Here is an 18,399-nt window from a genome sequence, read left to right as displayed (position 1 = left end):
CAAAGTTGTAGTAAATTCTTCTACAAGAAACTTTACTGAAGATGGTAATAGTCTATCTTTAATCTTTGAGATATAGAACATTATTGGAGAAAATACCGAAAAAATCATTTTTTCATTATAACTTCTTTCCAAGATTTTTTGGAAGCTCAAAATGTTCTACAAAACTGTCACAATTAATGAAATACAAAATTTCGGTGAAGGAAGCAACTTAATATGTTAAGCAGTTTCTGAGATATTTACGATTTGTGTTCAAAAAATGGCCTACTTTGTACTCAAATAACTCACGAACGGGCAAAAACGGGCAGACCACTCAATATGCATTTGAAAGTAGAAGAAAGATGCTACAATTTTCTGTATGAATCACTTGAATCCGGCTGTATCCATGGCCCTGGTAGCAGAATTTAAATACACTTAAATTTTTTTTATGCGGGGGATACGTACCGCATAAAAAAAAATCCGCATAAAAAAACCGCATAGCTTTGAAAATCCGCATAAAATAAAACCGCATAACTTTGAAAACCCACATAAAAACATTGCATAATTTTGAAAATCCGCATAAAAAACACATAAGGTGTGAAATATTTTTCAATATTAAGAGCCATAGTACTCAATGAAGAGCAAGGATTTGAAGTAAGAAAGTTTAGAGAAAAGCGTGGAGTAGGGTCATATGAGCAAGCTTAGAGTTTCCCGGCTACTTAACTCTTTTTCTCCTGCAACGCAGAAGTCAGGATCTTTTGGCATTAAATGCGAATCACCTGAGTCTGCGGCATGTCCAGACAAGCGTAAAGTTACTTAATGACTTAGGCTGTCGGAACCGTGACTCCCTGGAATCGCAAGACTGACCTCGGCACCTAACCGACCAGCATCGAGATAACGATTTCGAAAGAAATTTCAACGTCGGGAAATTTCTCCGTCGGAGTAGACTAGGCCCACCGCCGGGGACTAGTTCGAATAGATCGGGAAGTAGCTCCGGCAGATGCTCGTCGGGGCGCCTGTCAACTGGAAGTCACCCTCCATCCAGAATCGCAGGACCGACCTCGGCTTCTGCCCGGGTAGTATCGGTTTCGGAAGATCTTCCACTGCCGGGGAACTCTTCCTCGGAGTAGGAAAGATCCACCATCGGGGACTATTCCGAGTAGTCCGTAGCGAATCGCCGGCTTGAATCATCGGGGTGCCAGTGAGCCGGACGCAATCCTCCACCGGGAATCGCTGGACTGATCTCGGCATTCTGCCGGACTGCATCTAAGGAAGAATAACGTGTCCGTCAAAGGTTGCAGGGGACATTCTTTCGTCGGGGAGCTCTTCGCCGAGGTAGGCTAGCTCCACCGTCGGGAACTACGCCGAGTAGCACCGAACGCGACAGATCCTGGTCGTTGGGGCACCAGTGAACAGGAAGCCACCCTCTAACCGGAATCGCCAGATCGACCACGGCATCCAACTGGTCAACGTAGAGAGAAAGGCATGTAGAATATCATGCCGTGCAGGACTGATATGACGGTTACGAGACAAGCGAAATCTAGCACGATCAGCTAGACCTGGAATCAAGTGAAGTGCATTAGCACGCCTCTCCCCAAAGTAGTTATTTCAAATGGAATCCGGGGATCAGGTAAACGTCGGACTTCTTGGTGGAATTTAGAGGAATAGGGTTCAGAGTTATCTTCTCTGTTCAGAGTCCCTCACTCTGGCACACGATGGACGAAATCGGTAGTATGGTCTAACTACTGAACGTGTGTCGGGTCGGCTTAAAAGCTTTATCACCAAGTAAAAAAATACATGCTCAGAGACTTTTTTTCCGATCTCGCCGAACTGAGTCGAATGGTATAAGAGATTCGACTCTACGGGCCTCGGTTAAAAAGTCGAAATTCCGACCGATTGCATAAGTTTTATTATGAGAAATGTAAAAGGTATTCAGTCATTTTCTGTTTTTATTTTCACTGCATCAAGAATGCTTCTCATATCCTTAACCCAAAGACTAGTAATTTATAACCTAAAATAAAAATATGAACATTTTATGTCTTTTGTTTAAGCATGTGCATTCACGAGGATCTATCTTTCGAGAAAAGTCGCTTCAGGTGATGCCCTAGAAATTAAAAGGAAGCTGCATAAAAAGAATCACATAACTTTGAAAATTCGCATAAAAAACCGCTTAACTTTGAAAATCCGCATATAAAAACCGCATAACTTTGAAAATCCGCATAAAAAACCGCATAACTTTGAAAATCCGCATAAAAAAGTCGCATAAAAAACCGCATAAAAAAGACTTTAGTGTTATATCATTATGCTACCAGTCGGCGGGTTAACGAGAACAACATCGATGAGCACTCTTTGGCGAACGGCCCGGCGCTTACGAACTCAACAAAGTACTAACGAGAGCGTGGAATATTCAAACCCTTGAATATTCGATTTTGCCAAGAAGATTTGTCCGGTTTCCGCCCCGGCACAGAAGATCTAGCGCGATCTTGTTTCACCCCGACAATTGTGTTGAAGCAAATGGCTTACTGTCAGATACACAATTTGGTTTCCGCAAAGGCAAAGGGACGAACGATTGTCTTGCGTTGTACTCAACAGAAATTCAAATGGCTTATGCTATCAAAGAGCAGATGGCATCAGTGTCCCTAGATATAAAGGGGGCTTTTGATTCAGATTGTATCAAAATTCTTTCTGAGAAGCTGCACCAGCATGGTTTTTCGCCTAAGCTAAATAACTTTTTGCTAAACTTGCTGTCTGAAAAACACATGCATTTTTCGCATGGTGATTTATCGACATCGCGAATTAGCTACATGGGTTTTCCCCAGGGCTCATGTCTAAGCCCCCTTCTCCACAACTTTTACGTGAATGACATTGACGAATGTCTTATCAGTTCCTGCACGCTAAGGCAGCTCGTCGCTGTTGTGTTATGACAAGCGTCATTTAGCACATTTCGAGAAAAACGATTTTTAAAGTTTGACATTGAATATCTTGAAACTTGTAATTGGTAGAAACAATTCAACGAAGACAATTTATGCTTCTATCTATTCTGCATTAATCTCTCAAATATTACGAAGATAGGTTGACTATGTTGCGAGTATGTACTATAAATGTAAACAAAAGTCGCATTCACACGTGTCATAGATGTGATTCAGGCTATATATTTCATCAAACTAGAGTGAATCCAATCGATGCATAAATAAAATTCTGCGTGTACGATAAGTCTAGAAGTGCTGGTCGGCGTCCTTCCACTGAAAAATTGACTTTGGGTCCTCTCATATCGATTGGGGTTGTGGTACCGGTAATACCGGTACCGAAAATCCCGCGAATACCGACCCATTTTTGGTACCGTAATACCGGTACTGAACAAAAGCCAGTACCCAATATTTTATATCAATATATTATTTTAATATATTAATTACCTTCTGGATAAATCGTTCAGCTAACACCTTTGTGGGGAATGAGGTGGGGCCATCACCATAATAATTCTAGAAGCTAAACATTACTAGCTCCCGTTGTACGGACTAGTATGTTTAAATTTCTGCACGATTTTGTCGAAATTAAATTTTAACGATATTGTACTAAATTTCAAAATATTCGCATCTAGAGTAAGAAACATAAAAAATTGTTATGATTTTTTTTATCGCCGACAATCTGATTGGTTTCCATTATCCACTGGGTGACGCGTAATAAGACTATGGTCTAAGTCATGTCCGTATTTGGTTTGCTCTTAAACTTTTATCTATAAAAGATCGAACAGCGATTTAGTAGCTAACAATTTCAGACTTGGTGAACTGTTTCAAATGGGGCGAGTTGTAATTATTGGCGATCGGAAAATTCGACAAAACTCCATAGTTTACAGGAAAGCAAGGAGCTTTGGTATACATTAGAGAATAGTAAGCAAATGACATAAATGTCGAAACCAATTTACAGAAAAGCAAGAGAGCAAATGCGAGCAACCTGCTCGGATTTACTACCATTCTCGCTTTGATTTACTGTTGTTAATAGGGTTTCTTACATTTACCATCTGTTGAAGTCGACGAAAGTCGCACCGCTTAGAAGTTATTGATTTCAAAATGGTCTAGATTTCGAAATAAAAGAAGGTGCGGCATGCGAAAAATATCTTCTGTGAAATGAATTATGCCATTCCGAAACATTTACAAACAATAAACATGTTTTTTTGATCAGTATAAATCAATCATCTGAGAATAAGGTCATCAGTTTGAGCATTCAATTTAACTTTGAAGCTTTTTTCGAATTTAATGGGTCGGTACTGCGAACCCTAATATCGATTGCTCATTCGAAGCGACATCTTGAACCCGTTAGTAATTGCAAACTTCGAGAGGCTTGTCGAGCTCAATTCTCAAACTCGATTTATGTCCTTGTACTTCGATTATATGACACAAAATGCCAATCCTTCTTTATATTATCCCAACCGTGTCAATCTCCCTCATGCTTCGACACATACATGAAAGACGAGATTCGTGGAATTCCGGTTCACATACGTCTGCAAGTGATTCCAAGCATCTTCATAGTAAATTTCGAGAAGTCGACTGCAACAAGATGTCTTACACCGACGAGTAAAGCCTCGACGGCTCCATTGGCTGCGGTATATTCAATCAAAACCTCACCGCCTCATTCAAACTTAATGATCTTACTTCAGTTGACGTCGCAGAACTTGCTGCTATTCAGGATACCCTTGGGATCATTGAATCTTTGCCCATCGATCATTACTTTATTGTCTCGGATAGCCTCAGCTCAATCGAAGCTCTCCGTTCAATGGAACTTAGAAACACATTCCATATTTTCTGGGGAAAATCTGGGAGCGCCTGCGTGCTTTGACTGTAAGATCGTACAAGATTACCTTAGTTTGAGTTCCCTCGCATTGCTTTATTTCAGGTAATGAAGAAGCGGACTCTTTAGCTAAGGCGGGTGCTTTAGAACGTAACATATATAAAGGCCAATTTGCTTCAGTAAATTTTTCAGTATTATTCATCAGAGAACCCTCGAAAGTTGTCACTTCATGGAGCAATGGAGAACTAGGAAGGTGGTTACATTCGATAATCCCTAAGGTATCGACGAAACCTTGGTTCAAGGAAATGGATGTGGGTCGGGATTTCATTCGTGTCATGTCTCGGCTCATGTCCAATCACTACACGCTGGACGCTCATCTCTTACGTATTGGGTTTGCAAATAGCGGTATCTGCGCCTGTGGCAACGGTTATCACGATATTGAACATATTATCTGGGCATGCGCCGAGTACTGTTCTGCCAGATCACAACTATTGGATTCCCTTCGGGCCCGAGGAAGATCACCCAATGTCCCAGTTCGAAATGTACTGGTAAGCCGCGATCTCCTCTATATGTCCCTCGTATACACCTTCCTAAAAACCATCAATATTTAGATTTAACTGCCCCTATTATTTTCTTATCATTCTCAGAAGTGCTCTCTTCCGCCTACCATACCCCAACGATGGTTGATGCGACTCCAAGACGACAAAAAACATCTTTGTCGAATGACCCAACAATACGAGACCCACAGCACAAAATCACAAGCACAACGCGGTGTGTTGCCGATCCATCTGAGCCGTACTACAAAATCGTCTGGAGGAACCCCTGCCGGCTCGAGGAAGACTGCCCGGCGTCCCGATTTATGATGCATCCGTCCGAATCTGTAATCTTTATCGTTGATAGCCGATGCCGGAAACTGAAAATTAATATCTTACCCCCCCCCCCCCCCCCTACCGCTGTCAGCTTTGTCCACCCTCTCTCCCCTGTCTCACAGATGTAGGACTTCAACTGCCCCCTCCTTCCCCTTGATTATCTTCCCAAAACTTATGTGCCCCTTGTCTTGTAGTTTTAGTTGATCAATATATAATCTCGATAAGAAATGCCAAACAGTACCACCACTTAAAAATAGCCCTTATTAATCCCCCCCAATCTTAATAAAAATTGAATTAATCCCCCTAATCTTAATAAAAATTGTTCCGCTTAGTTAATAATTAATTGTTCCAATAATATCCCTTCTAAAAATCCTATATTACTATATGAAAAACACACAAAATGACCCCCCCCCCCTAATCATGCGAATATTATATTATCCTCTCTTGTACATGTATAAGTTAGCTTTAAAATTTCTTTAGTTTCATTATATAAAAACAAAATTATATTTAAATGAGTAACCCAGCAGTTTAAAAAAATTCAAAATGTAAAACAAAGAAAAAAATGACACGTAAAAAAAGCTAACGTAACCGTGCCTTATCAAATAAACGAAATGAATAAGTTTGTTTTTGTCGAACAGTGTTATGTTCTTGATTACTCGTTCCTTCAATGTAGTTTCAACAATCTTTCTTACCATTTCGGTTATCGTTGGGCATTCGAACGACATATTCAGATTCAGCCGACCTGTGCGTACATTTTTTTTATTCCAGCTGTACTTGACAGTAGAGAAAGGACACTTTGTGATATTTATTTGACATAAAACAAGTATCATTAATTTTTAAGCTGTTTAATCTCTCCTATTTGCACAAAACTGTTGAAATAAAAAGAAATAATTCGTAAAATTAAGCTGATAAAATCTATTTTTGATTTACAGATAATAACTACTATTGGATAATTCAATTATCAACATATATCATAGTAGGACGATATATAGCTGATTAAAATTAAATGCTTTTCACAACAACGTATGCTAAAGTAACGATGTAATTCAAAACATAACTAGAATATCGAGTTATCGTCGCTTTTAATACATCACAAGCTGCATTTCGAATTCTTCACGATGCATGTTAGGTGTCGTAGTGTTAGATTGCCATACGAACCCAAACTAAACTGTACTATTGCTTGATGAAAGGCACCTTCGGCATTATGATAGATTCCTTGATTGGATCTGGATCATTACCCACGCAATATGTAAGTATACAAGTCAAATCGACCGGTTCGCCGGAAGGATTTGCCAGAAGAAGGACCTGTGTGATTCCGTCTGCAGGTGGTCGGAACGGTTTGGTACCGGGAAGACTGGAGCCAGAAGCTGGTAATAGGCGAAGCTTGCACGGTTTTCGAACGCTTGCATCAAAATTGAAATCTAGGATTTCTACCCGACCCTGATTGATGGTGGAAATTACGATCACTGAGACGTCCGTTCGAGGATGATCTTTCGCAAAATTGAGCGTTATTTGAAGGCCATCTTTGTCGTCCCAAACGGTCCGCGATGGTTCACGACTAGGCTGAATGTTGTCTAAATCAATTACAATTTCAGCTAACGTTTTAATTTGAGGCTTTGCGGATGTTGCTATTGGAGAATCTTCTACCACACTGTACAATGGTTGAGATGCTTCTGCCACAGGTGTGACGGGGTCCAATATTATGTCATCTTCTTCACTAGAATTAACGTTGTCAGAAGTAAGCACTTCTTCAGACTCCGCTGGCATGCTGTTTTGATACAAAAGCGTAGACTTCATTCCGCTCACTAGTGAATCCAAGTCAGGAATTGATTTTTCGGTGCTAGCTGACAGGTCAATAGTAGTTGGATTTGTGTTAGTGCTTACTGGTCTGTTATCAGCAAAACTCGCTACAGATTTTCTACGGAAATAGTGCAAATTTTTAGCATTCACTTCTGAATAATTATATAAATATACCTTTGATGATAGTTGACATTTCCGTTGACATTAGTTTGTAGAAGATTTTTTAAGTCGCAATATTTGTTGAGACCATTTGTGGTTAGCTTTAATCTGTCATTATTAGCCACTGTCGCATTAGTGATGACCATCGGAGTCAGGATAGTTTCAGTGTTTACAGCAGATGTTAACGAGGTCGATGAGCCCGGGTTTATGCTCCCTTGATCTGTTGTGACAGGCGATGAAAATATTTCACTGAGATCGTCAAAAGTACTGCGAATTGGATCGTTACTCGAAGGGATATTAGAGATATCAAATAACGTATCAAGTGGATCAGGCCCAATAACGTTTGGGATGTACGACGATGTTTCAATCGATGTGCTCGATTGGGATTGACACGATGCCGTTGTATTTTGTTGAGACGGTGACGTTGTGTTTTTTTGATACGACCCCTGTCCAATTGGCGGATTGGTTGGTATGACCTGGTGATATTTGTCCAGTACTTGGGTTAGACTATCGTTAACTTCAAAGATTTTTTCTGTAACGGTGAAAATATAAATCACTTTAATATGTCGTTTGCCTTGAAATATCGCTGGTAACATTGAAAATAGGTTCCAAATATTTCTATATGTATAATACTGCCGTTCCAATCATATTTGTCCCATGTTGCAAATTATTCAGTCGAGACAAAGGCGATGAAAGTTTAAAACCTGTTCTTTTACCTAGGACAAATATACTTAAGGATTTCAGTTCTTCGCGACGCAATTTTATTTCATTGGTAATACTGTTATTTTTAGTTTTATATAGGTTTACTGCCGTTCTACGCATAATTGTCCCATGCATATAGGGAATCCCATAGAACATGGGACAATTAAGCTTATAACGGCAGTTTACGGGGTCGCTAATTCTGATTCTGACGTCGAAAATGTAAAATACAAAGTGGAGGATCCAATATGGCGACAGTGCTTGGCTAAATTTCACGTTTTTTACATTGGCCTAAAACATCTTACAAGGGGGTTTTCGGGATCGCTGATTCTGATTCTGACGTAATGTTGTAATTATAATATCAGAATCGTAATCAGCGACCCCAAAAACTCTCGTAAATCGCCATTTTGAATTTTCAAATTCTGTTACCAGAATCGTAATTAGCGACCTCAAAAACAACATAATCTATTTTTATGCTAGTTGATAAGTTATCCCTGTCTCTCGGAATCCTTTATAGACCAACATAATAATAAAATCCATTTTTGCATATTTTGAAAATTATGTTTTGAAAAAAGTGACCTACGAAAAATTCTGCAAAAAATCTATTATTTAGTACAATGTTTGAGATATTCGCGAAAAAAATTGATCTCTAGGACTTTTAGTTCAGACACAGCCGAGTTTATTGAAAAAAAACGAGATTTTCGAGTTTTTATTGTTTATAACGGTTGTATACTGCCGTTATAAGCAAATTTGTCCCATGTTCGATTAGATTCCCAATATACATGGGACAATTATGTGTAGAACGGTAGTATACCATTCCCCCGAAAGCCATTTCCCAGAAATTCGTTGTTCAGAATTTCATATCACAGAATGTACTGTGTCCCAGAAAAACATTTTCCAGACTGTACCATTCCCTAGAAAGCCATTATCCAGAATGCCCCATTTCCCAGAAAGTAATTTCTCAGAATACCTCATTCCCCAGAAAAAGTTAGTTTTTATTCTTTTGTGTGATGATGCCAAAGGTTTTCGCATTACCTAAGTCATGGAACTGATGCGATGTAATGCTGCTGCAAGCAAAAATGTTATCCGCTTCTATAACCGGTATACTTAAACATAGGAATTGATTCCTTCTTTCAAACATGAGCAGTTCTTTGAATGTATATGCCAAATAACTCTTGCACGCAAACTAGCGATCTTTTCATCTGCCCGGTTTATTCAAACATAGGTGTTGGTTCCTTCTTTCAAGCTTTCCTAAAATCTATATCAAAATCGAAATGAATGCACGTCCCACCAAATGGTTTGGGGGGTTTTTAGAGCATTTATCTTTCTTTTGCATTGGAAATGTTCCGTACGCAAATTTACAATTAACTCGGTTTACTAAAACATGTGGCACTAAATACATTCGAAAGTATTTCCATAGCTTATGCCAACTGGTACTTATATCATAGAGTAACAGACATAATACTCGACAACAATTTGTCGCCAACGTTAGCGGTCATTTTGAATTGAATATATTTTTAATTGGGACTGTAATCGCATTTGCGATTAAGGCGCCACTGATATATGCGCAAGTATAAGGAGGAGAGACCAGTAAAAAAAATGTTCTTGAGCCTGAGTGTTTCAAAACGGTTGGTTATAGGCAAAAGGATTGGGGAGAAACCGAAAACCAGAAACCGAAACGATGACAAAAAGGGTGATCAATGGTTTCAAGCAGAACACCAACCGCTCCTATTGGGAATGTCATGGAGCTCTGTATGGATTATCCGGCGGAATTTTCTTTGTACCGTTTACCGTCCACCAGGAACGTCTCCTTGATATAGCCGTCATATTTATACGACCAATGAAACAAGTCAAATAAGAACCCTAAATCGTAGTCACTATCTCGAAAGACTCTAAATAAACATTGCGTAGCTTCTAAAGTGTAACATCAAATCAAACATTCAAAAAAATGAAACTCAAAGGAAGGGAAGGGAAACTCTTTTAGAAAATGTATTCAAATGAAAAATAATCAGTACTAACAGTACAAAATAACACTTTAAAAATTGTCCTAGCTTCTGAACAAGATAACCCTGCTTGACACAAAGCCATTTGGCATGATATCGTTTGACGTAAGACACTATATGGTATAAGCTGCCGTTATAAGCATATTTGTCCCATGTTCTATGGGTTTCCCTATATACATGGGACAATTATGCGTAGAACGGCAGTAGTACCATTTACTTTCGAGTGTATTTACCAGACCAGGAGAAAATAGCTGGCCAATAACCCGAGCATACTATTTTCTGGTATCATACCAAAACCTGATATTAATTATTCAGGTATTAAGCAGGTATTGAAGAAACATTTTTCAATACCTGCTTAATGAGTTATAATGCTTTATTTTAGTATTATTCATGAATTCCAGTAATTTTCACAAATAACAAATCAATATTTTATTGAATACCTCCATACAGTGAGTTTTCCCTCCCCAAGGTTTAGGGGTTTGACGGTATTGCAAACATCATCAAGCATCACTTGCCTTAAGATGGGTATTGCATTACGCCTCGATAGTGGTGCATCGAGGAGACCGAGAGGGCTTATGCGCCTTTTTTATGTTATATGTCTTTTCATACTCCGCACCAGCGCATACCAACGCTAAACCACTGATCTATGGGCGGTGACGTGGCCGACTGGCGGATAGACGTAGATTGACTTTTGCTGTGCCATGTTTGCAAATATTGTTCTAATGGTGGTATTCGTGGACGGGGTTCACGGAGGGAGTCATTGTGTGTCCATTTATCGGTCGACTTCGTCATCGTGCATACACTAATTAAATTAATTTATTAATCAAATTAATTTAATAAAGTTGAATAAGTAGAAACCTATTAGTTGTAGCTTTGTGATAATCGTAGTTTTTCGTACTAGTGTACAACTGTTATGTGCTACTCGTATGTGTATCTATGTATGTATTCGTCTGAGTATTTGTGACAGTTGGTTCAGGAAATGGATGCAGAACTGACGTATATGATAGAATAGTGGCTAATACTTCTGGTGATCAATCTGAGCATTTGGTTCTATTCAGTGGGGAAAGTCGGGCTGGATAAATTAGGGTAAAATAAATTTACCGACGCACGTGAGTCATCCATTCCCGGCCAACATAGCATGATGAAAGTCTAACAGCATGCAATTGTCGGTAATAATAAATATACAACATTTGCTGCCTTTAGACGAGTTTGATTGCATGTTACATGTGTTTTTCTATTCTACTTCATTGGTCTGTTTCTTTTGTGCATCTATTAGTTTGCTTTTCCATTATTTATGTATACCAAAATAGTATTGTTCAATTTATACACTTCTAGTCAAGCTCTTTGCATCTTTTTTTCTTTATTCAGCATGTTATGATTCCTTTTATTAGTATATCTCTACTATACGCTATCTATACTCATATAGGTACAAACGCTCGTGGCCTTCGCGATAACACAGGCCTGGCCACGGGCGCGACCATGCAGTTGCAGTAATCCACATATACTTGCGCCCGCGATTTCGCCTACATGAAAACACCCCGGTAGTTAAGTAAACGTGGGATCTTTAAACTTCCAAACGCGGTCTCAAACATTAACCCACACCTCGCGCGATCATGAAACGGTCACGTCCGAAAGTTTTATCAGTCTGGACTAATGCCTTCAGTTGAACCAATCAAAAAAGTGACGCTCATATTCACTAAACAACACGTTCCATGGTGACATGACCTGGAACTCAAGTTTCCCCATAGGGAAACGGACTACCATCTGTACTATACACTAAAAATTAAGCATCAGATTCACGGTCCGCGCGCGATCGAACATATTCACGCTACATCATTATAAAATCAAAATTATACACGCGAAGTCACACACACGTGACAATCACGTTAATATACAAATGCTTGAGCCCTTCGCGACCATCCCCGGCACCTACACCCGCAATCTCGTAAACATGATAACATCTCGGTGATAAAGTGAATGTCTCAGCTCCTATAAATTTTCAAACGCGGTCTCAAGCGTGAACCTAAAAACTCCCACACTCGCACGATCATGAATCGGTCACTTCCGGATGTTTCTATCCTTGATATCAGCAGACCAGGTGCATCCCTTCAATTGGATCATTTAAAGAAATCTCTCATATCCACTGGACACCACGTTACATGGTAACATGACCGAGGAATTTAGTGATATGGGGTAACTTACTCCCTGTCAGAATGTGAATTGTACACCAAAAACCATCTATCAGAATGAAGGTCCGCGTGACCATCCAAGAACGCACGCGTATTTAGGAAATGGCACACGGTTACAAAATCCAGTCTTGTACACGCGAAGTCACATGAACGCGAGCACACGTGACAAACACGTTAGCATACGAACGCTTAAGCCCTTTGCGATTAACAACGCACACCTAATTCGCGATCCCGCAAACTTAGTAACATCCCGGTAATAAGGAGAACGTTTTAGCACTCACGAAGTTTCAAACGCTGTCTCAAACACGAACCTACAAACGTCCGTTTTCGCGCGCTCATGAATCTATCACGTCCTGAAACCATTACTCTCTGTCCTAAAAACTTAGGTCCATACATTCAGTGGGACCAATCAAAAAATAAAGCAAATATCCACTAGACAACGCGTTCCATGGCGACGTCACCGGGCACTCAGTGATATGGAGAATCTCACAATCTTTTAGCATCTTAGCAGTACACCAAAAAAATAAAGTATTAGATTCACGGTCCGCACGCGATTATCCAAGAACACACGCGAATATGCGAAAGGCACACGGTTATAGAATGGAATTCATACACGCGAAGTTACATACACGTTAGCACACGCGACATACAAACGCACACGCGATCGAACACGTTAACGTACAAATGCTCGAGCTCTTCGCGATCATACACGCGATCGCGAGTCCCTATGCCCGCACATACCTGAACCGTACAATGAATATCACATTCAGAATCACGGCCCGCTACAATTGGCCTAATGCAGTGTTTTAGTGGGCGACATTGCCTGTCTCGTCTGCAAATTGTAGTATGTGATTCTGACGGGGAGCCCTTCCGAGAACCTAGCTCTACAGCTCCAGTAGGACAACTCTCGAAAGAAAAAAAATACCTCCATACAGTGAATTTTATTATTGGAAGGTTGAAAAGGTTTTGTTATTATTCAGGTATTATAATAACTCGTTTCATTATCAACTAGTTATTCGTAGTACATGTCTCAGTTATTATTTCAGGTATTTTACATCCTATGCAAGGCTCCTTAATGCCTTATTAAGGTGTTCAAGTATTGGGTACAATATATCTGAATTTGCTGTTCTGAAGTTATTTTCTTCTGCTCGTGTAATGACACATGTTTGAGTAAACCGAGCAATCGGGTTGATTATACTTTTACGTACGAAGCACTCCACTGCTGTTGTGCTATCTTATGACAAGCGCCATTTAGGGACCATTCATAAATTACGTAATGCTTTTAGGGGGGGGGGGGGGGGGGGTACGACAAGTTGTGACATAGGGGGAGGGGGTGTTAACTAGATCGTTACGTAACATGTTTTCATCGAAGAAAAAAAAAATTTCTTGGAATTTGTTACGTAACAGGGGAGGGTGGGATGGAAAAATTTGTGACAATTTGTTACATAGGGGGAGGGAGGAGTTAATTTTGGGCAATTTTTGCGTTACGTAATTTATTAATGGTCCCTTAGCACTTTTCGAGAAAAACGATTTTTAAAGTTTGAGATTGCGTATTTTAAAATTTATAAATGTTGGAAGCTTTTCGGAGAAGCCATTCGATGCTTCTATCTTTTCTGAAGTAATCTCTCGATTTGTGCGAAGATCTGTTGACGATATTTACAGTTGTTACTTAAAATGTAAACCAAGTCGCTTGCATACATGTCATAAGTGTGTATTGTGATGAAAAACGTATGACGTGTCACAAATGTGAACAGAAGATTTCATATAAAAATGAATCATAACTGTTTCGTAAAATTATGCGTTATAGTTCCTTATGTCCAATAATATACCTTTCCATACGATAGCAGCAATATCGGGTTACAAAATGATGGTATTAGAACACAAAGTTTCCTCAATTTTCCTCCTTTATTCGGGAAAAACAATAATCAAAAGTTGGTTCCATTAACAATTTAGAGACAATATATCACACAACGTTATTGTTGACAGGCGACTAGACGAAACAAACATTCTTCTTGCATCATCATTACATTTCGGTATAGTTTCCAAAACTAGTGGAAATCTCAAAACGAAATTTGTTCAATAATCTTGAAAATATAACCCTACCATTCCCAGAAAAAAAACTATGGTAAGAAAAAAATTTCTCCCGAGACAAGAACCTAGCTGATCGTTATGGTTGATCTGCATAGAAATTACCTAGAAAAACTCTAGAAAGAGAACTGCGGAGACTGCATTTTGGATAGATTGGATTAACGTTTAGCTGTCAAAAAACGAATCCAATCGAACATTGCCTATCCTTATAACATTGGACGTGTTGCCATACAATGTCGGGGCATACGTTGCCAAAAATGCTGTTTTCTCTCCGCAGTTCTCTTACTAGAGTTTTTCTAGAATTACCTATGTCATCAGAGACATCTGTTGGCTTGCTATAAGCTTTTTGGCTTATAGCAAGCCAACAAACTGAGAATGTTGTCTGTTTTTTTCTTTGTCATAAGATAGCACAACTGGATCACTCGGGAAATTGGCGCTTGTCCTAATCGTGTTTCGCTATATCTCAGTAACCCAGCAGAATTTCGAAATTCTGTAAACGCGACTTTATAGAGATTTTAAAATTTAGTAACATGGCATATCTAACTCAGTTCACCCCAAAATGGCGTTTGTCATAAGATAGCACAACAGCGACGATATAGGTAGTGAATTATAAGTAGCATAATTTCACTCTACATATAATAGCTCCATTAGCCCGTTCTATTTATGTTAAAGTACTGGTAACTGGTATGCTGGAACGAAACAAAAGATCCGACGAGAAAACATATGATAAAAGTTTTGTTCTCTGTAGATGAAATAATCTATTTTGCATAATAATCAGACGGCCTACAAAGATGAATGTTAACAAGTTCAAATAAATACGTTCGATTGCACACTCGAAGTTCGTGTGCGTACACCGTGCGTGTATACCGTGTACGTACTCTTTGCAGGAAACAAGTTTATATGAAATTCATTCGTTCAACATAGAAACCACAGCCGACTCATTCTTTCGCCAGTTGTTGTCCTACCTCTTACTTCAACCAAGCGCAAAGTTATCGCATTTTCTTCATGCCTATCTGCCCACAACATATTGGATGCTTGTACTCATGTTCATACTGCGTTCGCTCGCATTCGGTGTTTGGTGCAAACCTGAACATCGTCACACAGCACGTTCAATATTGAACGCGCGCATGAAATTTTTTACACAGGTGCAAACTTGTCGGTGTTCATGGTTTCTACTATTTTACATGTTTGTCTTAATATTTACTCCATGGTTGAAATAACAACACAAATGTTTAATTTTATTATGCTTCCGGGCCCGACTTCTATCTGCTTTACTACGTACGCATTGTATCAATGAAAAGATTTGCCAGTGTTTTCAACTGAACACGGATTATTTTTGAAATTACTATGAACATAGTCATTTTTCCACTGCTGGTCAAGCTATAAAAAAATTCGCTCCGCGTGCCTATAAGGAAAAGCATATAATTTTAAGTTTATTTCCACAAGATGCGGGTTATTACCAACAAAGCCAAATGAAGTGGACATAATAGTGGATTATCACGTTTCAGTCCAACAGTGGTAAGTATTATAATACAATATAAAACTAACAAATCCATGATTTCAGTTCGCCTGAATGTACTAGATGAAGCGTCCAACAATACATTTTCGGACAGGCATATACGACACCTGCTTTTACCGAGTGCAACAAAGTGCTAAAATTGATGTATACGATTTTTCATGTACAGTGTATCAAGAAACGAAATAGCGAAAAAACGATTTAAATTAAATTTAAGAACTACCATATAGACTACAACATAGTAAACACCTATAGTTAATTTAGCTAGCTGACAATTTTCACAATAACCATGTTTATGACAATTATCAACATTGGATGAAAATGAAGACATGGTAAAATTTACTTACATGTCACCATGCAATAGTAAGAAATACCACGTTTTGATACCAGAATGGACATGACAAAAATGACAGGAATCATACTCAAGTCTAGCATAATGTATTGTCAATTTAGTGGTGCAAATTTATGCTGTCTGATACGTCGTCAGATTAGACTGTTTGTAATTTCTAAAAACATCGAAATTTTGCGAATTAGTTACAATTATTAAGTTCAAACATAGTATTGAATATAAGCAAAATTGCTTCAAAACATAGATTTTTGACTCGGTTTGATTTGAATAGAACTGCATTAGATACGAACGATAAGGTATAGAACACTTGTATGGGAATGCAAGATAAACTACGCTCAAACTGCCATAGAATAATTTGAAATGCTAATTTTGTTAGGTAACTTTGACCAAAAATACCCATGAACGTTCAACCAATTCGCTTACCTAACATTCCTTCACTATGCTGTGTTTCTTCCGCTAGACGAATGATCGTTGGGTGCATTTCTTTGCAAGAGTGGAATATATCTCGAATAATAGCCAGTTCTTCCTCGGAACTCTCACCTGACCGATACTCTGAAAGCATTTCATCAAGCAATTTGGTATTCTCCGCCACCTTCTGCAGTTCTGTTAGACGACGAGCCTTCATCTGCGTTCGCCTTTCGTCGTCACGGTAAAAGTTCTGAATTAATAGATTAGCCTTATCGCGATCCTCCTGTTTAGAACTATTGATCAACTTTCGAAGTTTTGCAAAATGACTATCGTCTAGATTACCACGTGAGTCGTTTTTTTGAGTACTCTTGAGTACCACGTTCTGCTGTGGATGGTGTTCGATTCCTTGAGTTTTAAGCAAATTATAGGCTTCCTGAATTTTATTGCAGCTTTCATATTTGTTTGTCCACGTTAGCAGGATATTAAGAATCTGAAAAAATAATTAAGCATTTTTTAAATGTACTGGAATCAATGATCAATGTTAAATACTTTTTCAGAAATTTCTCTAGGCGTTTTATCTCCATCGAACTTTCTGGACACCAGTTTGATCAGTTCATTGAGAAAACGAAATTTATTTATTTCCGATCTGAACTCTATTCCGCACGTTTCCATGCATTCTTCTAGAGCCTGATAAGTAAACATTTTCAGTCGTGGCTGTAAAAATACACTAACAAAACTACCTCTAATGCGAACATCGCTTCCTTGGTGCTACTGGACTGGATTCTTTTGGCAAGCAGCTGTGTTCCATGTTGCATCAGCATTGGGTTCCTTTTCAGCGTAAGACAAAACTGATCGATTGCCGAAATATCTAGATCTGTATTATTGGGGTGGACAGCTTTGCCTATGGGGTTAAAAAATCGAGAACAGGTTTTCTTTAAATAATATGTAGAACGGTAACACAAAAAGCTACTTACCTAAACAACTATCAAGCACAGTATTCGAATCCATAATGTTCGCCCGAAAACAATATAAAAATAAGATTAAAACAGGTATTTAAATATCTAAGTTTGCAATAAATCTCTATTATTTTTCTTTCCTCTACTGCAAAATTTGATTTTGCTGCTGTCATACATCGGTTTTATTAGTAGATACAGAACACTAGATTAGGATTGTCGCTGATGTTCCCATTCCCAGTAAAGTAGTGCAGCCGGAAATGAACTGGAATTCTGGCTGGTTCCCGTTCGTACACGGACTCGTGACACAACCGATTCTAACTAGAATCGGTTGTGTCACTGGAGCCGGAATACGAACTGGAACCAGCCAGAATTCCAGTTCATTTCCGGGTGAGCTTAACTGGGATTGTTTTCGCACCGAAGTCTTAGCCAAAGACGATGTTTTAAATATAAAGACACGCGGAGATAAAAACGTTGAATTTGGTAGCACGCAGAGTGGCCGGACCTACCGATTTATCTTTCCGATTTTCGGCTTCCCTACCGATTCACAGACGATCAGGAGGAAACTACCGATATTTTCTTATTCCTACCGAAAACTACCGATT

The 18,399-nt window shown here is 39.0% G+C and overlaps 1 protein-coding gene across 2 annotated transcripts; it reads right to left on the bottom strand.

Annotated features, from left to right (window-relative positions):
* Nucleotides 1–6,513: 6,513 nt before the first annotated feature.
* On the bottom strand, nucleotides 6,514–17,997 carry LOC131690279 (ADP-ribosylation factor-binding protein GGA2). Of its 2 annotated transcripts, XM_058975928.1 has the most exons (6): nucleotides 17,816–17,996; nucleotides 17,582–17,742; nucleotides 17,391–17,528; nucleotides 16,857–17,331; nucleotides 7,605–8,121; nucleotides 6,515–7,548 (listed from the first exon to the last, which is right to left on the bottom strand). In XM_058975928.1, exons 1-6 carry the CDS (start codon nucleotides 17,847–17,849, stop codon nucleotides 6,804–6,806), a joined length of 2,070 nt encoding a protein of 689 aa, XP_058831911.1. In that variant the 5' UTR covers nucleotides 17,850–17,996; the 3' UTR covers nucleotides 6,515–6,803. The 2 variants fall into 2 exon arrangements, with proteins under 2 accessions (XP_058831912.1, XP_058831911.1); XM_058975929.1 differs by lacking the exon at nucleotides 17,391–17,528 and having other exon boundaries at nucleotides 6,514–7,548; nucleotides 17,816–17,997.
* Between the last annotated feature and the right edge of the window lie 402 nt (nucleotides 17,998–18,399).

The sequence above is a fragment of the Topomyia yanbarensis genome, chromosome 3 (genome assembly GCF_030247195.1).
Source record: "Topomyia yanbarensis strain Yona2022 chromosome 3, ASM3024719v1, whole genome shotgun sequence".
In the NCBI taxonomy this organism is placed as follows: domain Eukaryota; kingdom Metazoa; phylum Arthropoda; class Insecta; order Diptera; family Culicidae; genus Topomyia; species Topomyia yanbarensis.
This window is presented reverse-complemented; position numbering and strand designations above follow the sequence as displayed.

Excerpts from the sequence above, each read along its gene's own strand:
- LOC131690279 (XM_058975928.1), bottom strand. The coding sequence starts at position 17,849 with ATGGATTCGAATACTGTGCTTGATAGTTGTTTAG. Across the intron at positions 17,743-17,815 it reads TGTGCTTGATAGTTGTTTAG|GCAAAGCTGTCCACCCCAAT; the intron begins GTAAGTAGCTTT and ends TTAACCCCATAG. Across the intron at positions 17,529-17,581 it reads AAGCGATGTTCGCATTAGAG|GCTCTAGAAGAATGCATGGA; the intron begins GTAGTTTTGTTA and ends TTTACTTATCAG.